General features: G+C 45.5%; 1 protein-coding gene across 1 annotated transcript in view; it reads left to right on the top strand.

Moving 5' to 3' along the window:
- Positions 1-10,962, top strand: part of ARID5B (AT-rich interaction domain 5B) — a 121,580-nt gene extending 110,618 nt beyond the window's left edge. Inside the window, exons 11-12 of the mRNA XM_042818281.1 lie at positions 872-1,070; positions 5,173-10,962. Of these exons, the coding sequence (XP_042674215.1) occupies positions 872-1,070; positions 5,173-7,320 (2,347 nt within the window). The 3' untranslated portion in view covers positions 7,321-10,962. The remainder of the gene's footprint in view (positions 1-871; positions 1,071-5,172) is intronic.
- The last annotated feature ends 8,065 nt before the right edge of the window (positions 10,963-19,027 follow it).

Raw genomic sequence — 19,027 nt, 5'->3', positions numbered from 1 at the left:
TCATACCAAATGCATTATAAAAACTTTAATCACTGAAGTTGAAACTGAGATTGTAATGCAATCCATCCCTTTTAATTATATCAGTCATTTTTCCTTTCAGATGAAGAATAGCGAAGGGAAAACAGACAGATTAAAACTCAGAGTGTTTGATGCTTTTGGGGGAGAATATTTTCTGTTTGTGTTTCTTTCTTTTTTTTAAAGCGATTCTGTATGCTTTGTGGAGGAAGGTTCCACTGCTCAAAATTCTTTCACTTTTAACTCTTTAAGAGAAAAGACTCATTTGGGAAGGCAGGGACCATAGTGACTGTCACCCTTTGAGGGTGTGTTTGGAAGGGTCAGGTTGGGCTGGCACTGCAACATGCTGTGTGCTGTGCCTGCTGTTGCAGGTTTCCATACTCAAATGTCTTCCACCCAGTTTCTGGCATTTATCCTTGCACTCGGGGGAGCCTCCAGCCTGGAAATTGTATAGCTGTTATCAGGTTGGCTGTGGCTTTGGAGGTGTTTCCTTGGGGTTTGCTGCGTGCTTTTAAGGGTTGGGAGAAAAAATAAAAGTAAATGGTTGTGTTTTTTTTTTAATCAGTCTAAAACACAGTGGCTCTTATCCTCATCTGCACAAATTGGTGTGGCTGTGTGAACCACTGCAGCCTTACTGACAATTGATATGCGCCAACTCCACTCAATTTATGCCACACGGTAATCTTGCCAAATAAATTGATTTATCATACTTGGATTTGTAGATACAGAGTTTACAGTGATGCTTTTATGCCACGGAAGAAAATAGATATATTAAGTAAACTGCTCACAGTAGATACATTTTATTCTTTGCTAGAAAAGCAAAACCTGATCAATTATTTGTTCCTTAATCCCCTAGATTAATCCTGCCGTATGAAAGATTTATTAAAGGAGAGGAAGATAAGCCACTGCCTCCAGTGAAACCTCGAAAACAGGATAACAGTTCCCAGGAGGGTGATGCGAAAACAAAAGTGTCTGGAACAAAACGCATCAAAAATGAAAACCAAAAGAGCAAGAAGGAGAAAGATAATGCACAGAAACCCCAAGATGCATCTGAGGTTGGTTGCTTCCCTGCTTTTCAACTTTTCAATTAAAAAAGTGCTGTTTTAATCAATCAAAATTCAGTGATAAAATACATAATTTAAACTGGAGAATCCCGAACAGTTGGCCTTTGAGTTTGCTCAGCAGTAGAAATTCAATTGGTGTGGTACTATCTCTGTTGTGATTTTGCAGGGTTACAAACAGCCACTGGTTAGCTCCGTATTGCTTAGGAGTGATGGCAGAAGACCAAGCTCTAGATAAAATAAGTATCATTTCTGCTCATTGTGTTACACAGTGGTCACCACGAAAAGATCAGCATCTGCCAAAAAGAAACCACACAACTACTACAGTTATTTCCTAATCTTAAGTATAGGGTGCGGGAACCTCTAATACTGCTGATAATGTTGTGGTAACTGGGTATAGCTGGTCTTCATTGTAGTAACATCTGGATTAGCCCTTCTGCACTTACAGATGTATGCACATATCCATCAGAAAACATATCACTTCTCAGGATTTTTATCATGTTATACTAAATTTCTCTTTAGACTCAAAGGTCAAATTTTGAGCAAACACCTGCCAAGCTTTAACTGAGACTGAAGTCTCTCACGTACCACAGATGGTTTTCAGCAGAGATGCTGCTAACCTGCTTCACGTGGGCAGGTCCTGGTTTCCACATAGAATCACATTATGTGTGCTCATGGGACAGCTCCAATTTTGTGTTCATAGCCCATGTAACGATAGATCAGTGGAATTCATACTTGTCTGCAGATTAAGGGTAAGTTTCGTATGTTGCTCAGTGCTGTAAAACTAACGGACATTTTGCTCCAGAATTTCCTAAGCATGTCTTTTGCCCATCTGAGCCACTCTGTGTCCTCCTTGCACCTTGTGTAAGTGAGACCTTGAAGCTCCTTGCACACAACTAAATACACAAGGTGTTGCTTTTTCTGTCTCAGTCTGCCAGATCGCAGCAGCTTTCAAGGCGTTGCAGTGAAAGTAAGTATTTAAAGAATGTTGAAACACATGACATGCCCGGCAGACTACGGCTGCTCCCTTGCCTTCATTGCTGTCTGGCAGGTACATAAGTCCTGTTTCCAAACCAGTTTGAAATCAGTATTGAGTCAACTACCAACAACTCTCCTCCTTGTTGCTTAAAAAAATCACAGAACTAGTAAGCATGGATGCATTTGAGAATTTGCATGTTGTTTCAAGAACAGAATATTCTGATTTTGATGTCCCACTACCATTTTAAGTTGTTCTTACACTGGAAAATGTCATCTGAGGTCCAAACCAGAATTTGTTTTCAGTTGCCTTGATCAACAGCATCTTTAATGTCAAATGTAAGAGTGCTCTACAGAGAGGGATTTTTATTTTCTCTTGCACTGTAATTTTAAAGCAGAGAACACTGCTGGGGGAAAGCTCCTCTGCTTCTGATTGCAAATACCTGAAGTGCATATAGCCTCCTTAAGTCAGTGGAACATTGCAACACAGATTGCCCAAAGCAAGGAAGTGCAAAGCTAAGGCTTATGCTCCCTTCCCCTGTCACTCCTTTGTGCCCACTTGTTTACTGTGGGGTCTTAGATCAGCAAGATACCTTACATACTGTTGGTACTGCCACAGTTAAGCACAGCATAACAAGCCAGCAACAGAGCATCAGCCTTCACTTTGAATTTCCTTGCTTTTGTTGTTCCGTATCTCAAACTTCCTGCTGCTTAAACTGCAGTTATTTTTGTGTGTGGTTTGCAGGAAGAGTTCTTAGAGCTGCACTTATCGGAAGCAGAAGGAGCTGAGCCGAGACAATAAAAATACACAAATGCGGCCATTTCCCACTGTAAAATGGTACCTTTTAAAGAAGAATGAATCTCTCACCTCTAGGGTGGATGATGGTGTCCTGCTCCTGTTTAATCAGGACAGGCACTTAAAAACTGCATCCTTCACAGAGGTCGCTGTATGGATGGTTGCACGAAGCCAGAGAAGTGAGGAGGCCCACGGGGGTGGACGCTTCCCCCCTAGGCGGGTGCTCATCGGTGCTCCTCTGCAGATGGAGCTCTGTGCCCAAGGCATCATCCAGTCCTTCAGGGTGGAGCAGCCTCCAATCTGCTGTGGCCTGGTGGAAGGCCTCACATAGAATCATAGAGTGGCCTGGGCTGAAAAGGACCTCAAAGATCATCTAGTTTCAACTCCACTGCTATGTATGGGGCGCCAACCACCAGACCAAGACTGCCCAGAGCCACATCCAGCCTGGCCTTGAATGCCTCCAGGGATGGGGCATCCACAGCCTCCTTGGGCAACCTGTTCCAGTGCTTCACACCCTCTGAGTGGAAAACTCCCTCCTAATATCTCAACCTAAACCTCCCCTGTCTTAGTTCAAAACCATTCCCCCTCTCAACCAGCACAGATTCCGTGGTTGTTGCAGGCCTCCTGCCAGGCAGCAGTGGCAGCGTGTTGTTCACAGGGAGCCTTTATCATTGCGTGTGGATGTGTAGGCGTGGCCCCAGCCAAGCCACCATTTACACCATTCCTGCATGTGGCTTCAGAGCAGGCCGTTGCTATGGGCTGAAGGATAACCAAGCTACAATCTTCTCTATATAGAATCTTCTCCAAGCTAGTCTTCTCTATTGCACGTTCAACTCATGCGGCACAAGAAATATGCAGGGGGAGAATGTAACTTTAATTTATTAGGATTGCATTTGTCTTTGTGCTCTTCTCTCTTTTCCTGCCATTGCAATGACATCGTCTCTGTAACAAGATACCAGACAAAATGCTATTAGCCTTAAAATGCATATTTCTCCACAATAGCTGAAACTTCAATCAAAATGTTGCTTAACAGAAACAAAGAGCAGAATGTGCAGTTATTAAATATCATTTATCTTTTTTTTTCCTCCCTGTTTTGCTCATCTGTGTGGTATTTTCCTGTAATTTTATAAGCTCAAGAGACTAGGGATAGTACTTTGTAAAGGACCTAATGATGGTATTTGGACTGCAAAAGGCAGCTATTAGTTTAAAAAGAAGAAGTTACGATGACTAATGGACACTGCAACTAATAGACCAGCCAAACACACAGGAATATTTAAAAGCAGCTGTGAAGAAATAAATCTCTGAGATGATTAGATTCGTTAGGGCCTTCTTCTCACTCCTGTGATAGACTGTAGAGCAGCATTTAGATAGTAACTTTCTTGATGTGTCTTATCTTTACGGCTAAGAAAGAAAGAAAACAATAATAATAAAGGGTTCACACAATGCTGCTGTTTTATGACTGTCCTCCACCGTGACATGTCAGAAGACAATGAGAGCAGTTTTGAAAAAGGCTGTCAGTCAGCTGGATCACAGATGGGACGCTCTGATGACCTCTGCGGGTCACAGTTCAGCCAGCGACATAATGGGATGAATAGCGTGAATTGTGAACACAAGCTGTATTAATGGTGAAGCAGAAAGGGCTGCAGTCCCGTTGACGATAACATATAAAAGCTGCGTTTGTAATAGCGTGCACACGCACTTACGGAATGTTGACAACTTCATTTTAATCCGTTAATAAAAAAATGCGTGTCCTAGTTAAGCTGCGGCAGTGATTTGCTGCCTACAATAGGGATTCCTAGTATGCCATTTCTGTCATTTTCACACTTTAATGCAGAACTGGGTGTGAATGATCTCCTCTGTGATCACTGAATCTTAAGAACAATGCTAGAGAGCCTGCATTTTCAGCTTCACGTAAGAGAAAATGTTTGGATGTGTGTACATCTCATAGGTGGAGTTGGCTAGTGCAAAAAATCTTTATAGCCTTTTTGTTTGTGTTATGAAATCTGCTCTCCTGCGTTTGCCTAATTAATTTTAAAAGACTAACCTCAGTGTTCAGTGGTGAAGCCACTGGTACCTCTAGTCAGGCTACAAACATCTGCTGCTTTGAAATGCCTTACTATGACACCGGCAGCAATAGTACATTTCTAGGAGTATGTTTCTTTGTTTGACTCCAATACCTGGTATTCGAGCTCTTGCATTCCAACAAGGTGATTGACAAGTACATCTCTAGCAGTAGCAAGCAGTGTACTGTGTATGTTCTTCTGATCAGTCTGCCAAAATGTACAGCATTCTCATAACTAACTGTCTATTGAATCATTTTATTAGGTTTCATCAGAACAAGAGAAGGATCAAGAATCAGCAGACCAGAAAAATTTCGCAGAACATCCTACAGTAGGAGAGACAAAACAACCCAGTCAAGGCCCTCCACCTCTTTTGCCAGAGGCAGCTCGGCCACTGCCTATGGAAAAGACAGACATGACAGAAAACAGCTCAAGCAGTGAGAAAGCCAAGGAGGAAGTTCCTCATTCGTCGTCTTTCTCAAGTATATCCGTGCCCCCGGATGAAGATACCATGCTGGATGCCACTGTCACAAAACGACTGCACTCCTCAGCAGATACTCTGGAAGACACAAAGCCAGAACGAAGGATACATAAAGCTTTTACTGAGAGTTTAGAAAACGAACCTCCAGAAATGCCCTTCTCAACTTTTCCAGTCCAGCTGCCCACTCAAAGTGATATGGAAGATGATAAATTGCCAGAGATGGCTGATTACATTGCAAACTGCACAGTGAAAGTAGATCAGCTGGGAAATGAAGATATCCACAATGCACTGAAGCAAGCACCCAAAGTACTGGTGGTCCAGAACTTTGACATGTTCAAGGAGAAAGAGCTGCCTGGGTCCATGAGCGACGACTCCTCTTTTGGTTACACACCACTGCTCTACTCAAAGGGTAATCCAGGCATTATGTCACCCCTGGCAAAGAAAAAGCTGCTGTCGCAGGTCAGTGGGGCAACCTTATCATGTAGCTATCCTTACGGTTCTCCTCCACCTTTGATTAGCAAAAAGAAATTGAACAGCAGAGATGAACTGTCATCAAGCCTATCACAAGGTCCCCACGTCCCTAATTCTGATCCCGTAGCAATTAATAGGCCATCAGTCATACAACACGTGCAGAGTTTTAAATCCAAGGAAGAAAGGAAATCAATTAATGATGTTTTTAAACATGACATGCTAAGTAAAGTGGATCCTCAGCGCTGTGATTTTTCACAACATCACCTCAGTTCTCTTGCTGAGTCGTACGTACCGAAGACAGATATCCAGGACTGCAAAGATAAAATGAATGAGAAAAGGGCACTGCAGCACTCCCGTGTGCCCACTTTCTTGGCAGATTTTTATTCATCACCTCATCTGCACAACCTTTATAGGCACACGGAGCACCACCTTAATAATGAACAGACATCAAAGTACCTCCCCCGGGACATCTTCAGAGAGTCTGAAAATATTTCTACTTTTACTCAACACAAACACCAAGAAAAACTAAATTTAAATTATCACCCATCTTTGCATCAGCAAGAAAAAAAAGCGGCAGTGGAAGCCTCTTCAGATGATCAGCCAACAGATTTGAGTCTTCCAAAGAGCATACACAAACAGACTGCAAAGGCTCCTGGCTCCAGTCTCTCTCATTCATCTATGGCCCAGCAAGAAGGCAAAGGTATCTCGTTGTTCCAGGCTGCGAGCAGCCAGGCTGTGAGCCTAGACTGTAACCCCAAAGCTTGCCGCGTGTCCCCCATGGCCATGACTGCCCCTAAAAAACACAGTGAGTTACTCCACAGGTCTGGGAAGCAGGCACAGAGACTGGAGAACCTGAGGAAGATGGAGGGGATGGTGCATCCTATCATTGGCCGCAGAATGAGCCCTCAAAACATCGGAGCTGCTCGGCCTTTGAAGCGAGGCCTGGAGGAATTGGACAAAGTCATTTCGGAAAAAAAAGTCCGAGCTGTCTCTCCTCTGCATTTACCAAAGGAGACCTCAGTGAAAGAAAAGGTTCCCGATGTGGAGGGGGAAGGCAGCAAGTCGCTGCACAGCCTGCATTCAGGCAGCGTTCTGGAGAGCCACAAATTTCCCCTCTCAGCCCCAATCTTCCCAGGCTTGTATCCAGGAGCCCTGTGCACAGGGCTGAACAATCGCCTCCCGCCTGGGTATTCCCATCCTTTACAGTACTTGAAAAATCAGACCGTGCTCTCCCCACTAATGCAACCTTTGGCTCTCCATTCCCTCATGGTGCAGAGACAATTCCTCACATCCCCTGCAAATTCTCAGCAACTGTATAGACACTTAGCTGCAGCAACACCTGTAGGAAGCTCATACGGTGACCTTTTGCATAACAGCATTTATCCATTAGCTGCTATAAACCCTCAAGCTGCATTCCCACCTTCCCAGCTGTCCTCCGTACATCCCAGCACAAAACTGTAAATCCCCTCACTCACAAAAAGTCTGAGGAGAACAGTTCAGTTAGCGACATTCCTCCCGCTGTGATGATATCTCGCAGATCTGTATTGCTGTAAGCCAGGATGCCGTCATATCCCACGTGGCGGAAAGCTTTGGATTGTGATCGAGACAGGACAACAATTCTGGCTCCACGCCAGCCCCCTCTCCCCTCACCCCTGCCCTGGCAAAACAACAACAACACACACGCTCAAAAATTCTTTGGATTTTGCATATGTGTTTTCTGAAAGTACTTGTGTATGGTAAGAGCAGATGTTCAAAGGGAGCCGTGGAAATGCAGGCCCAGTCCTGAGCTCACTGAAATGAGAGGCGACGTTTGCATTTGCTTTTCATTGAGCCAAGGACCAGAGGTCGAGTGTTGCTGCAAATGAGTCGAGGACTCGACATGAACTTGGCGAGGAGAAGAGGGCCGAGAACCCACACGATCGGTGGATGTGCTGTTTTGGGTAACTTTTCCTGACTTTTAAAGATTCAATCAATGCAATGTATAGTAAAACGGCAATAGATTTTTCATTTTAACACTATTAGAACAGAAGGGTAAACACTGATTAATTTGACTGTACATATCCACTTCGTAAACTACCAATGTCACATTTGGTCACAATAATTTATATAGTTTTGTTTGTCCGATATAATCTGTACTCTTATGTTTGTTTCTTGTTTTGTTTTTTGTTTTTTTCTTTTTTGTTTTCTTTTCTTGATTATTTTTTTAAATTAAACAATATCATTTTACCTGCAACTTTTTTAAAAGGCTGTGGCTGTCCTAATTTTTTTATGTTTGTAATTTTTCCAGCTTCTTCATACTTCTGAGCAGTGTTTTTGTTTCATTTTTGTGGTAATGTTTACTGTTTACAAACTGAAGCAACTGGTTCAGATTCATCTTAATGGATATAAACGTACTATAGGTAACATTATGGTGCAAGGGTGCAAACAAGGTTCCTTTCCCTATGGTCCGACCCTGCAGGTGCTGAGCACTTCCCACTCTCCTCATGCTGTTGTGGTGGCTCGTGCTGCTTTTCCCTCCCGCTGAGCTTTGCTTTCCCATATTGTGGTCCGTGAATTTGTCAATAAGTCGCACTTAGCTTACCTAGGCTGTGAAACCCTCCTGTGTACCAGAGAACCAGTCTGGAAAACTAAACCTCACTGACACAAAATGGCGGATGGCAGAGGAGTCCAGAAGACAGATTTATGATTTGCAAGAATGGCAAGAATTTTAGCAATTAGGACAGGAGTTTGTGCTGGTTTGAACTGGGGGTGTGCAGGTCCTGTGCCATGGGCGGGGTTTGCTGGGATGGGTAGGGGTCATGCACCGATGAGCCCTGCCACTGGGCGCAGCTGGCACCAGAGGTGGCAAAGGAGCCAAGTGTCTGTTGGGATGGTCCTGGCACCCCTATGGGGACCACGTCCCTCTCTGGGCATCTGCCAGAGAGTGAGAGCTGGGCACAGGCTGGGTTTGGTAATGAAAGCTATCCTGTGGCTGCATGTTCACACCGAAGGACGTCACCACCATGCAGCTGAGTGTAGACATTGATAGAGGAGTGTGGCTTAGAGGCTTTTTACAATGTGAAAATTGGTTGCGATTCAGACCATCTCAGTTTACTGTTCAGAGACAACATAATTGATGTGAAAACAAACATGGAAACTACTAAGAAACACTTTGCATGCTAGGCATGTCATTAAATTTTCCCGTGATACAAAGCCAAATACAATATATAATGTATCATAGTTAATATCCAAAGGTGGAAACCGGAATAATATACTCGTCTACTGTTAAAGATCCAGCTTCTTCAATTCAGTACTTTATATTCCTGTGGTAAAGCTATATTTAATTGATCAATAAACAGACTAGTAGAACTTAGAACATGGATGTGCCACTGCAGAGCATCCTGCTGCTCCACGGATCTTACAGGAACAGAACCGCAGGCTCAGCTGGGCAGAGGCCATAATGTCGAGGACATCTCTAGTAAAGTTGCACTAGGTCTGAATTGTGAGAATCAGGGGTTTGGGGATGGGTGGGAGGAAGGAGGGCGGGGGGACGAGGAGAGAATATGAGAATCTACAGCAAACACAAATAGGAGTGTGTTTGGTAAAGCAAGCATTTCTCTTTCTTGTTTTGGTTAAATCTGTGTCCTGAGTTTGTGCATTTGTTTATGCAGTGTCCACTTTCTCTTTGGTTACATCACGTTGGAGTTTGGTCGTAGCCTTTGTGAAGCAGAGCAAATGCGGAGCAGGGCTGGGGAGGAGAGTGGGGAGGGAGGGCCTTCTCTCCCCTGGGAGGAGACCAGCCCAGACCCCTCCTGCTAGGGAGGCTTGTGTGTGCTGGGTGAGACATTGGGACAAATGAGAAGAAATGGTAGCGTAAGGCCCCAGCAGAAGGGGTGCGTTGTTTGTTTAAGAACTCTTAAGATAAATCTTGGAAGTCTTTCAAAAGGCTATTGAATTCTCCATTGGCTGAAAGACTTTTTTTTTAATGTCTTAAATGGGAATTTGTTTGCATTGTTTGAGTTCAAGGGGCCTTATTATTGAATGAAATTGCACAAGCCTCTCTTTGTGCAATCAAACCATTGTTACTGATAGGTTTGTAAAGGAAACTGTGGAATCTAATTGGCAATAGAGTCATAAACCTATTTACCAAGAACCAGTTCCAAGAAATGTTGCAAGCCGAACGCTCTATGTCCAGCATTCATTAGGGATGCTAAAGGTTGTGAGATGATGAGGTAACGGCCCAGCAGCCGCAGCTCACGTGTGCCTTCTGGCTGCGGGCTGGGCCTGCCTTCACCAAGCGGATCCACAGTAGCACCTGGCTGTCAGTACAGCACACTCCAAGCAGGGGAGTAGGTGAGTGAGTGAGGACATTTTGCAAGTTGGCCTTGCTGCATGAGCCATTTCCCTGGCATGTCAGGGCCTGGGAAGTCGCCTGTTGCAGCTTGGGACAAGCTGGCTTGGCAGCACGTGGTGGCAGCAGGCGAGGGCTGTGCCTCCCATGCTGCTGTGCTCCCAGGGCTGCCAAGATGCTCCTTCCCACGCTGTCCTCCTGTGCAGTGCTCACCCAGTCGTCATGATTTTAGTGAGAAACAGGAATTCCTGCCATGGCGCAAGGCCTGCAACGTGAGAACTGTTACATGAGCACTTAACAGTGGTGTTTGCTGTAAATGTGGTCGATACTTCACTTGTTCTCTTCCTCTTCCCGCCCTCCTCCCCTGGACCCATAGTTTTAAATATGTTCTAATAATGGCAGCATACTCTACTAGCTGTTTATACTTTTTTAACTTTCTTTTGTTGTAAATATTGTATACTTTTTGTGATTCAAGTTATGTAGCCTATATGCTCTGTAAGGTGATGATTTGTATATATAAAAATGGCCCAGTAATATTATATAGTTTCCCATTTAAAAGGTTATTGAGTAACCTTTGTGTTAGTTTAAACACTACCAGAAATAAAGCTGAGCCAACTATAAACACTCAATTTTTGTATGTTTTCCAAATTGTACTTATTAATGCTTTTGATACTGTATTATGTGCCAATAGTTTCCCAATCACATAGCAGGCAAAAGATATTTTGTACTTTTTGATCCACTGTAATATTTAATAAAAAATGTTACTATCTGTTCCCTTTTGTGTTTGATTAATAATTCTGTAAACAGCCCTTATCACCATGGATTACATATTATCCCATCTGACCTTTCAGCCCTGTTATATTGGTTTTTCTAGAGAAAATATTCCCACCTGCAAATGATTAGATTAAAGAAATGGAAGTTTGCAATTTCCTAGAGAACGAAGAGACAAGATCTTCAGTTCCCCTCTATTTTCACAGTGTGCTCACATTAAAGCGTGGCTCAGTCAGGCTGACTGCAGGAACAGCTTTGGATGGGACAACATTCATACCTTCTCCAGAAAATTTGTTCCATTTGTATTTCAGAGCAGAGCTTTTTCCCCACTGGTATGGCATGCTTAAAGTCATGGCTGAAAATCACTCTCTGCCTTCTCAGCTCCACCACAAAGATTTTGCAGCTGGATGCTAACTGGTGAGTTTGTTGATGACAGTAAACAATCACTGAGTGAAATTAATTAGTGTTCTATTCCTTACTGGGTCCAACACCTCCCTTAACATGGCGGTCCTTGAAGAATGGATGCAGCAAGCTTTGCGCACTGGGTCACTCCTGTCCTCCACAGTGGGAAAAATAATTTTCTTGGCTGTATTTCAGGAATGTGTGGCTATTGCTTGACACCCTGCAGGCCTGGGTAGAAGCAGCCTGGTCCCCAGAGGGCAGCAGGCAAAGTCACCCAGGTGGTGTAGCCAAGGACCAGGCCAGTGCTAACATCCCGAGGGGGACACAGCACCTCTCCAGGGCTCAGCTGCCTCTCACAATGTCTCACAGTTACTGCTGTGTTTGTCAGCTTCACCTCTGCTCAGCATGGCTCTCACTGACCCAGCTGGAGTCCACCTTGACCGGGCTGAAGAATGGAGGTTCCCTAATGTTAGTTTCCAGGAAAATCTTGTATGATGTTTCTGCTGCTGGGAGGAGCCAGCAGGTGAAGCTGGCAGCACACTCCTGCAGGCCTTCCAGGAATACCAAGCACCCTCCTGGAGCTAGGGCACGCAGCCTGTGTCTCTGCAGCCCTGTTTTGGTGGGCTCACTTGCTGCTAGAGCTTCCACTGCCTTTCACTTAGCTCTTCAATTCATCCTTTAAAGGATTAATAATAATAAAAAAGTATAAAAAATGTGACACTCTCCATCTAGTGTCTTACCTGAGCCATGAGCCTGAATTGCCATGGGATGGGCCATGTTGGTGCAGTAGGGACATCACTCCCCAGCACCATAGGGACAGGCACTGGGGCAGTGGCACTGTCACAGTCACATCCCTACTGCCTCCTGCTGTGTGCCAGAGGCGGGTTACAAACCTGCACTGTGATGGAGCAGCACTGGGCCAAGAATGCACTTGAAGGACCTGGAAGTATGTTCCTCAGTGCACACAGTTCATTCGAGAATGGATTATAAAACAAAATATTTCCCCTCTTCTTCTGGAGACAGAGGAGCTTCCACAGCTGTGTTATTGCCAGTAACGAGCATTGCAGCATGTAGCAGCTGAGGTGAGCCACTGCCCCACACAGCTGCGGGCCGGCACCTCATCTCACAGCATGGCCATGGGCTGAGGGGCAGCATGCATGGGAGGAAAAAAGGTAGGCCAGGGAGCAAAAACCCGCCATTTTCCTTCAATTTGCTCTTAAGTGTAATTAGGAAAAAAATCCCTTCAGTGATGTATCAGATGACCCTCAAAGCAGGGGTGTAGGGTTGGCGCTAGTGTGCCTGCCGTACCCTCACGGCTGCCCCCTGGCTGAGGTGAGAGGACGTGCCCCAGCCACCCCGTGCCACCTGTCTGTGTCCTGAGCTGAGGTTAGGCCTTCAGACGGCACTGTGAAGGGATGCGGTGCTGGGCTGAGCTGTGCGGCCGTGTTGTGAGCCACCGCCGTGTTGTCGGGGAACGCCACGTAATGAGGCGGCGCCATGTTGTCGGGAGACGCCACGTTGTGAGGCTGCGCCATGTTGTCGGGGGACGCCATGAGGCGGTGCCGCGTTGTGAGGTGAGTCTGTGAGGCGATGGTGCGCTGTGAGGCTGCGTCGTGTTGGGGGATCACTATGTTGTGAGGTGACGCTATGGGGAGACGCCATGTTGTGGGGTGAGGCTGTGAGGCGGCGCCATGTTGTGAGGAGACGCTGCAAAACGTCTTACATGAGCAGCAAGGGATTCTTTTGCCGCGTTAGTGCCAAAACTATCTGTCTGCCCTTTAAAACAGCAGGGCAGTGCCATGGGCTCCCTGGGCCTTGCAGCCCAGTGCACATCTCCAGGCTCCCGAGCCCTGCTGGTGCACACTCCCATGGCTGCCCGCTCACACTACGTCTCTCCCTGACGTCTGGGCTGCGCCAGCGCAAGGTTCCCAAGCGCTGTGCTCCCCTCTTACCAAGTCTTTTCATGGCAGTGTGTTTGTTTGCGAGCTCCCCAAAACACAGCCGGCAGAGAAAGCTCCCCCTTCTCCCATAATGTCTGCGAAGCTCTTAAATGAGGAATAAAGCCATTTGTTTCTAATTATATTTGGCAGTCACACAGAGAATTTAGGACTAAAAGCATGCTATTTTTTTGCTCCTGATTAAAGGCACTTGACCTCATAAGCAAAAGGCAAAGATTTCAACACACATCCACAAGTAGGCTAGAAACAAACTGCAGAGAAAAGACCAAAAAATGCTTTGCTTAGATACACAAAATAATTCATTATGAAACAAAAGGCAGAATATTTAGTGCGTAGCTTGAGCTTGCCTAGGGCTCATTTAACCACCCAACTACTGCTTCTAAAGCAGAGTGAGTTTACTCCGATTTAACGCAAACACGACAAGGACCCACATGCTCCATTCAGTCTGCAGCACACGCGTGACCAAAGCCCTTTTGCTGCCTGCAGGAGGAAAACATCTCCATGCTGGCAGTAGAGCTGTGGTGGAAGCCAGTAACAATGGGCATAGGAGCTGCTTTATTGTCATAGGTTTTTCCTGTGTTGCTTGGATGAAATAGTTCCTGTCCATCAGAACCTGGGGGTGGTAAACTGGTGGGGGCATGTTTTATGTACCTATGTCTTATAATGTGGGATTGTTTTGCAGTTATTTAGGCCTCCTGAGCTCAGGAGCTCAGGAAAAGCCTCAATTTCCCCAGCGCTTTCCCTTATACCCCATCACAGCATAAGGTGCAGTGTTGCTCTTCCCAGGGCATGATGGCCCGTTCCATCTACTTTCCCCATCCATCTGGTTCCTGTGCTGGGCAGTAGGATGCCCAGTTGAGGAGCTGTCCCACACAAACCAGCCAGCTCCTCTGCGGTTGTGCAGCCAGCTCAACTTTCAGCTCCTGTGTTTGCTGTTTGCCCGCTTGCTAACTGCACAGAGATGTGTCGCAACTGCAGAACAGTCAGCTGGCTCCCAACCAAGAGAAATAGCACTGATCTTGATGGCACTTTTTAAAATAGCAGAGAAACCAGCTCAAACAGAAATTAACTACCCTGCGAGTTTCTGTGGTCCATAAAATTCTTCCCCAGGCTCCACGGTTTTAAAATAACATGAAAGAAATACTTTCCATAAAATGTAGTTAACTAGCATACAGATTTTTTTTTTTTTAGTCGTAATTCTGAAAGTCATACCCAAACAAAATAGTTATACAAGCGTTAAATTATACATTAAAGAAGGCCGATAAAGACAGTGAATTACAGAGTCACCGTGCGAGATTTCAGATATACAGATAGTAAGCATTATTAACATTTTTATTGAAGGTGACCTACAAAAGAGGTACAAAAAAATCAGTGCCACTGCTGATTTCTTGTAACGCAGGAAAACATGAATCTGTAGCAGCTCAAGCCCAGCAGCCAGCCAGTGCCCATCAGGTCTGCCTTCCTCCCCATCTTTTTTACAAGTATCAACAAGTGAGAGAGCAGAGGATGGCTTTCTGCAGAGGCTGCAAAGCGCCACTCTTTGTCTGGGAAGCTCCTTTGAAGAACATAAAGTGGATGTTTTTCTCAGTGGTCACCTGGAATAGTGAGATGGTGAGTTTGTGGTGGAGGGAGTTTTTTCTCTGTGCTTTACAGAGGTTTGAACAAGCAAGCAAACCTGGAAACAAGCCATGCAGGCTGCGGCAGGTCACTTTCTGGTGGGCTGGCTTCTCATGGTGGGTTTGTTCTGCTGTTTCAGAATGCATAAGCTCCTCCCCTCTCTGAGCTGTGCTGAGGGTGCTTCCCCCTGGGCTTACCAGTCTGTAAGGGCTGCACTTGCACTGCAGCTCACCGTGCAGTAGGTATGAGGTGTCCACCTCTTGCAGCTGCTTGGGCACTTTCCTAGTGCCCATGCAACTTGCTCACCTTTGAGCTGCTGCCCTGCCCTGGGGCTGCAAGCACGTTATGTGGTTAGTGCTAGTTTCAAAATTTCTCTGGAGGAAGCTGATGGACAAATTGAAATGCACAGATACACACAGAAATACACCATGACTGCATATGTCACATTTCCATAGGTATTCAATCTTAGAAAATTTGGGTGGCCAAGCACAGCAGTGTATTGCTTTGTCCTGCAGCAGCCAGGCTTTGCTGCTGGGTGCTGCTGCCCTGCCAGCCGCATCCCCGCACCTCGGCAGCGTTAGAGGAACTGTAGCTAGATGAGAACTGAATTGCTGATGGAGAAAGCAATCAATGGAGAGTGGAAAGTATTGATTTACATATGGCACTAACGCACAGAGAAGAGGATGTGTGTGCTCAGTGTTGCACGCGTGGAAAGGAACCCTGCATCTTGCCTTACACCAGCTGGATGATGGGAAAAACCATTTTCTAAACATCTCATAAACAAGAAAGTGAAACTAACACAAAATAATGCAAAAAAGGCAATTTATGTTAATCTTTCAAGTACTGAAGACCCGGCATTTGCCATCAGGGAAATGAGGTGAAAAGGCCCTTATGTGTCTTTGCAAAGGAGTGGTGCAGCCACAAGTGGCATCAGTCCTTCCTGTCTGCCCTACAAGCAGAGCAGCAGTGACCTATCAGAGGCATACCCAATTTCAGACAGGGCTGGGGATGGCTCTGTACCAGTTCTGTAGCAGTGTCTTTGTGCAGTGTGCAGTGCTTGTGCTTTAACATCAGGTCATAGAGGGACTCCAGATATCCAGCTGCTGTCTGTTATTCTCTGCCATCAGTATCTGCTTTGTGTTGAGCGACAAATTTCAGACACTGTCATTAGTGTTTGTTTTCATCAGAATTTTTTCACTTACATCATTTCCAGATTGTCTTCAGAATCTCCCAAATATTTCTAATACCAAGATGGGCTCCCACAAGGACAGACTTGATGACAGCTCATTAAAGGTACTTTCCTCTCTCCAAGGTGGTTCTAAGAGGCATTCCATCGCTGTGTGTGAAGGATGTGGGCTGTGGGCAGTATGGTATGGTAGCACATTCTGTGGCAGCCAGCAGTCCTGGCTCAGACTTCAAGTGTGCCCCCATGCCCTGCATAGGTTGCTGGCAGCTATTTCCTCAGCTTTCTTCTCAGCTGTAGGCAAGAGACAGTCATTTTCATGAGGAAGTCACAGATCTCATCATTTCTAGTTTGTATCAAAGTCAAATATCAGAAATCAAAATCTCTGTTGGGTTTTGAGTCACGTAAAGCCCTGCGCAGGAGCAGATCTCTGGGTGTAGTTTTGCCCTGTGCAGCTGCAGTGTGTGCCCGAAGTAGCTGTGTGTGGAGGTAACCTCTGTGCAGAGCATGAAGTGAAACCCAAAAGCGAAGGCATCATTTTTGCTGAGATACATCAGTCTTTTGGTACTTAGAAGTTCCACCTATCAGCAGAACCAGAATGTGCTGCTGTCATTGTGTGCCTGAGCATCCAGCTGCTTTTCCAGGCTTCTTGTCTCAGCACCTTATAATCTCACAGTAAAATTCTGTTTCTTGCTGAAGGAGGAGAGGGAGGATGTATGGAAAAGAAGTGCTGCACGTTGCTTTTTTCCCTTACGGCAGCTTTTGTGCCAGGCAAAGCAGATCATTTTTTCAGCAACAGTTTTGTCTAGTTTTAAAGAAAGAATGGATGGAGGCAGTTGCATTTTCTCACTTGAAACTATATTTTAACCTGACCAAATACTATTCAATAAATGGTATAAAATAAATGCTAAATAAATAAGGCCTGACAACAATCTACTACATTATGAGCTTATCTTGGTGAGATCAGTCACATCCGTGTCAGTGTGGGCAGAGTTCATCCAAGCCAAGGCTGCGGCCAGTACTGATCATTTCACACTTGTAATAAACAGCCACAAGGAGCAGAAGAGAGAGTCTGTCCTGTAGCAGTTAAGAAATCGGCATCTGAAGCAGGAATGGGACGGCAGAGTGGCTGATTCATGAAGGCATTATATATGCCAGTGAGATAGGGATTTTTGTTCCCAGTAACTTAACATATGCCATGCAGTGCGCCCTGATTTCACTCTGCTGTGTATGGCCAGAACATGCAGGCAGATCTGCACTCCTTCCTCACCGTGTTAATTTCTGCTGGCTTCCTTTGGCTGCATGTTTGTTTCTGTAGCCCCCCAGTAGCTGAGGCAGGATGGCTCTGCTCAGAAGGAGCAGCTGTTCCTCATTGAGCACAGCGTTAAGCTACTTTTACAGCGGGATTGATGGAGGCAGAAGAAGGTCAAATGATTTATCCAAGTTCAGGCAGAGGGCCACTGAGCAGCTTGCCTATAGCACCTATTGATTGCCTATCCTGCCTATGCATTCTGTAGGAAACATGAATGAAAAGACTGGAAGCAGCAAGACGGAGACCAGCAGTTCCCAATGCCTTCCAACTGTGGCTTTCTGGATGGGCCCTGTGTAGCAAGTGTTCCTAGGAGCTGCAAGGTGTTAAATGAGGCTGAATCTCCATGTGAATGACACAAAGGACTTACGTCTGCACGCTGAGTATTTCCATCAAGAGTCAAGGTGAAGTAGAGCCCTGTGCCAGCCCCACTACAATGGCCCTGCATTCCCACTACGATGGCCTGTGCCATGCTGGGCTCTGCCATTTCTGCTCTTCCAGACTGCTCTGGAGTCTGGATTGGTTGCCTTTGGAAATGTGCTTAGTTGTTCTCATTATTATTCTTTCCAAAAACAGCATTTTTGTTTTTTTTTTTTTTATATTTCACTGCACTGCTGTATGCACAGCTGCTTTGCTGCCTCATAGGAAAATCAACACATTCTCCGTAGTTGTAGTCTGAGCAGGCACAGCAAGATCCTGGTAGCCTCTGGATGCTGAGGAAGAGAGGGACAACCAAGAGAACAGACAGCAAGGTCATAGTAATAAATTGTGGTGAAATGCTTCCACAATGGAAAATAACTTGGCCCAGCTCCATCAGCAGTGATGATTTCTTTGCAGCGGTCACAACTTCCCCACACAGACATACGTTTGCAAAGTTTGTGGCTAGTACCAGTGGGAGCTACCTAGCAGGTTTGTAGCTGGAAAGTCTCTTCTTTTCTGGTGGCATCAGAAGCCAATCCTGTGCACTAAAAAATAAGTTCTCTCTGATTTTCCTGTTTGTTTGGCTTGTCCTTCTCAGAAAGCCCTCATGTGCTGTCCTAGCAAGCCAAGTAGCCTCTGAGTGTGCCTCTGGCAGCACCTGAATAGATGGACACCAGAACTGGTCTCTGTTCGCAAGAGGTAAAGCATTTCTGTGCTCTGGTGTTGGACCTGTCCATCTCTGTCTGCTACAGCCAAATATTCTAACAGTTACCCTGTGAGAGCCTGTGGTCCACCCTGCCCAGAGAGAGCTTGTGCTGTGATCATATCACAGCTGTACCTAGGGCATCATGCTTTCTCTCAGCTGACACTTCCCAGGTTAGCCAGTTGTTAACACTTGCATCCATCCACAAGGTGTTCCACAGCAGGCAACATGATGCTAAAGCTACATGCTCCAATGAGCCTTAATTTCAAGTAGACGGGGGCTCCCTCCATGCAGCTCAAGAGCCCAGTGGAGTTTCGGAGCTGCAGAGAGCGCTGCTGACCATGATCTGTTTGACTTTCCTGGTGGAACTTTGATTTATCCAAATATCAGCTTGAGTGTGGTAAGGAAAGAGAATTTTTACCAACCCATGGCTTTGGTTGTGCCTTTTTATTTCACTGTTTATTTTCTTCTCTGC

This window comes from Centrocercus urophasianus, unplaced genomic scaffold, assembly GCF_019232065.1.
Source record: "Centrocercus urophasianus isolate 14NV4802_14NV808 unplaced genomic scaffold, USGS_Curo_1.0 seq_17, whole genome shotgun sequence".
NCBI lineage: Eukaryota > Metazoa > Chordata > Aves > Galliformes > Phasianidae > Centrocercus > Centrocercus urophasianus.
The sequence above is the reverse complement of the archived record's forward strand: the minus strand, read 5'-3'. Positions and strand labels throughout refer to the sequence as shown.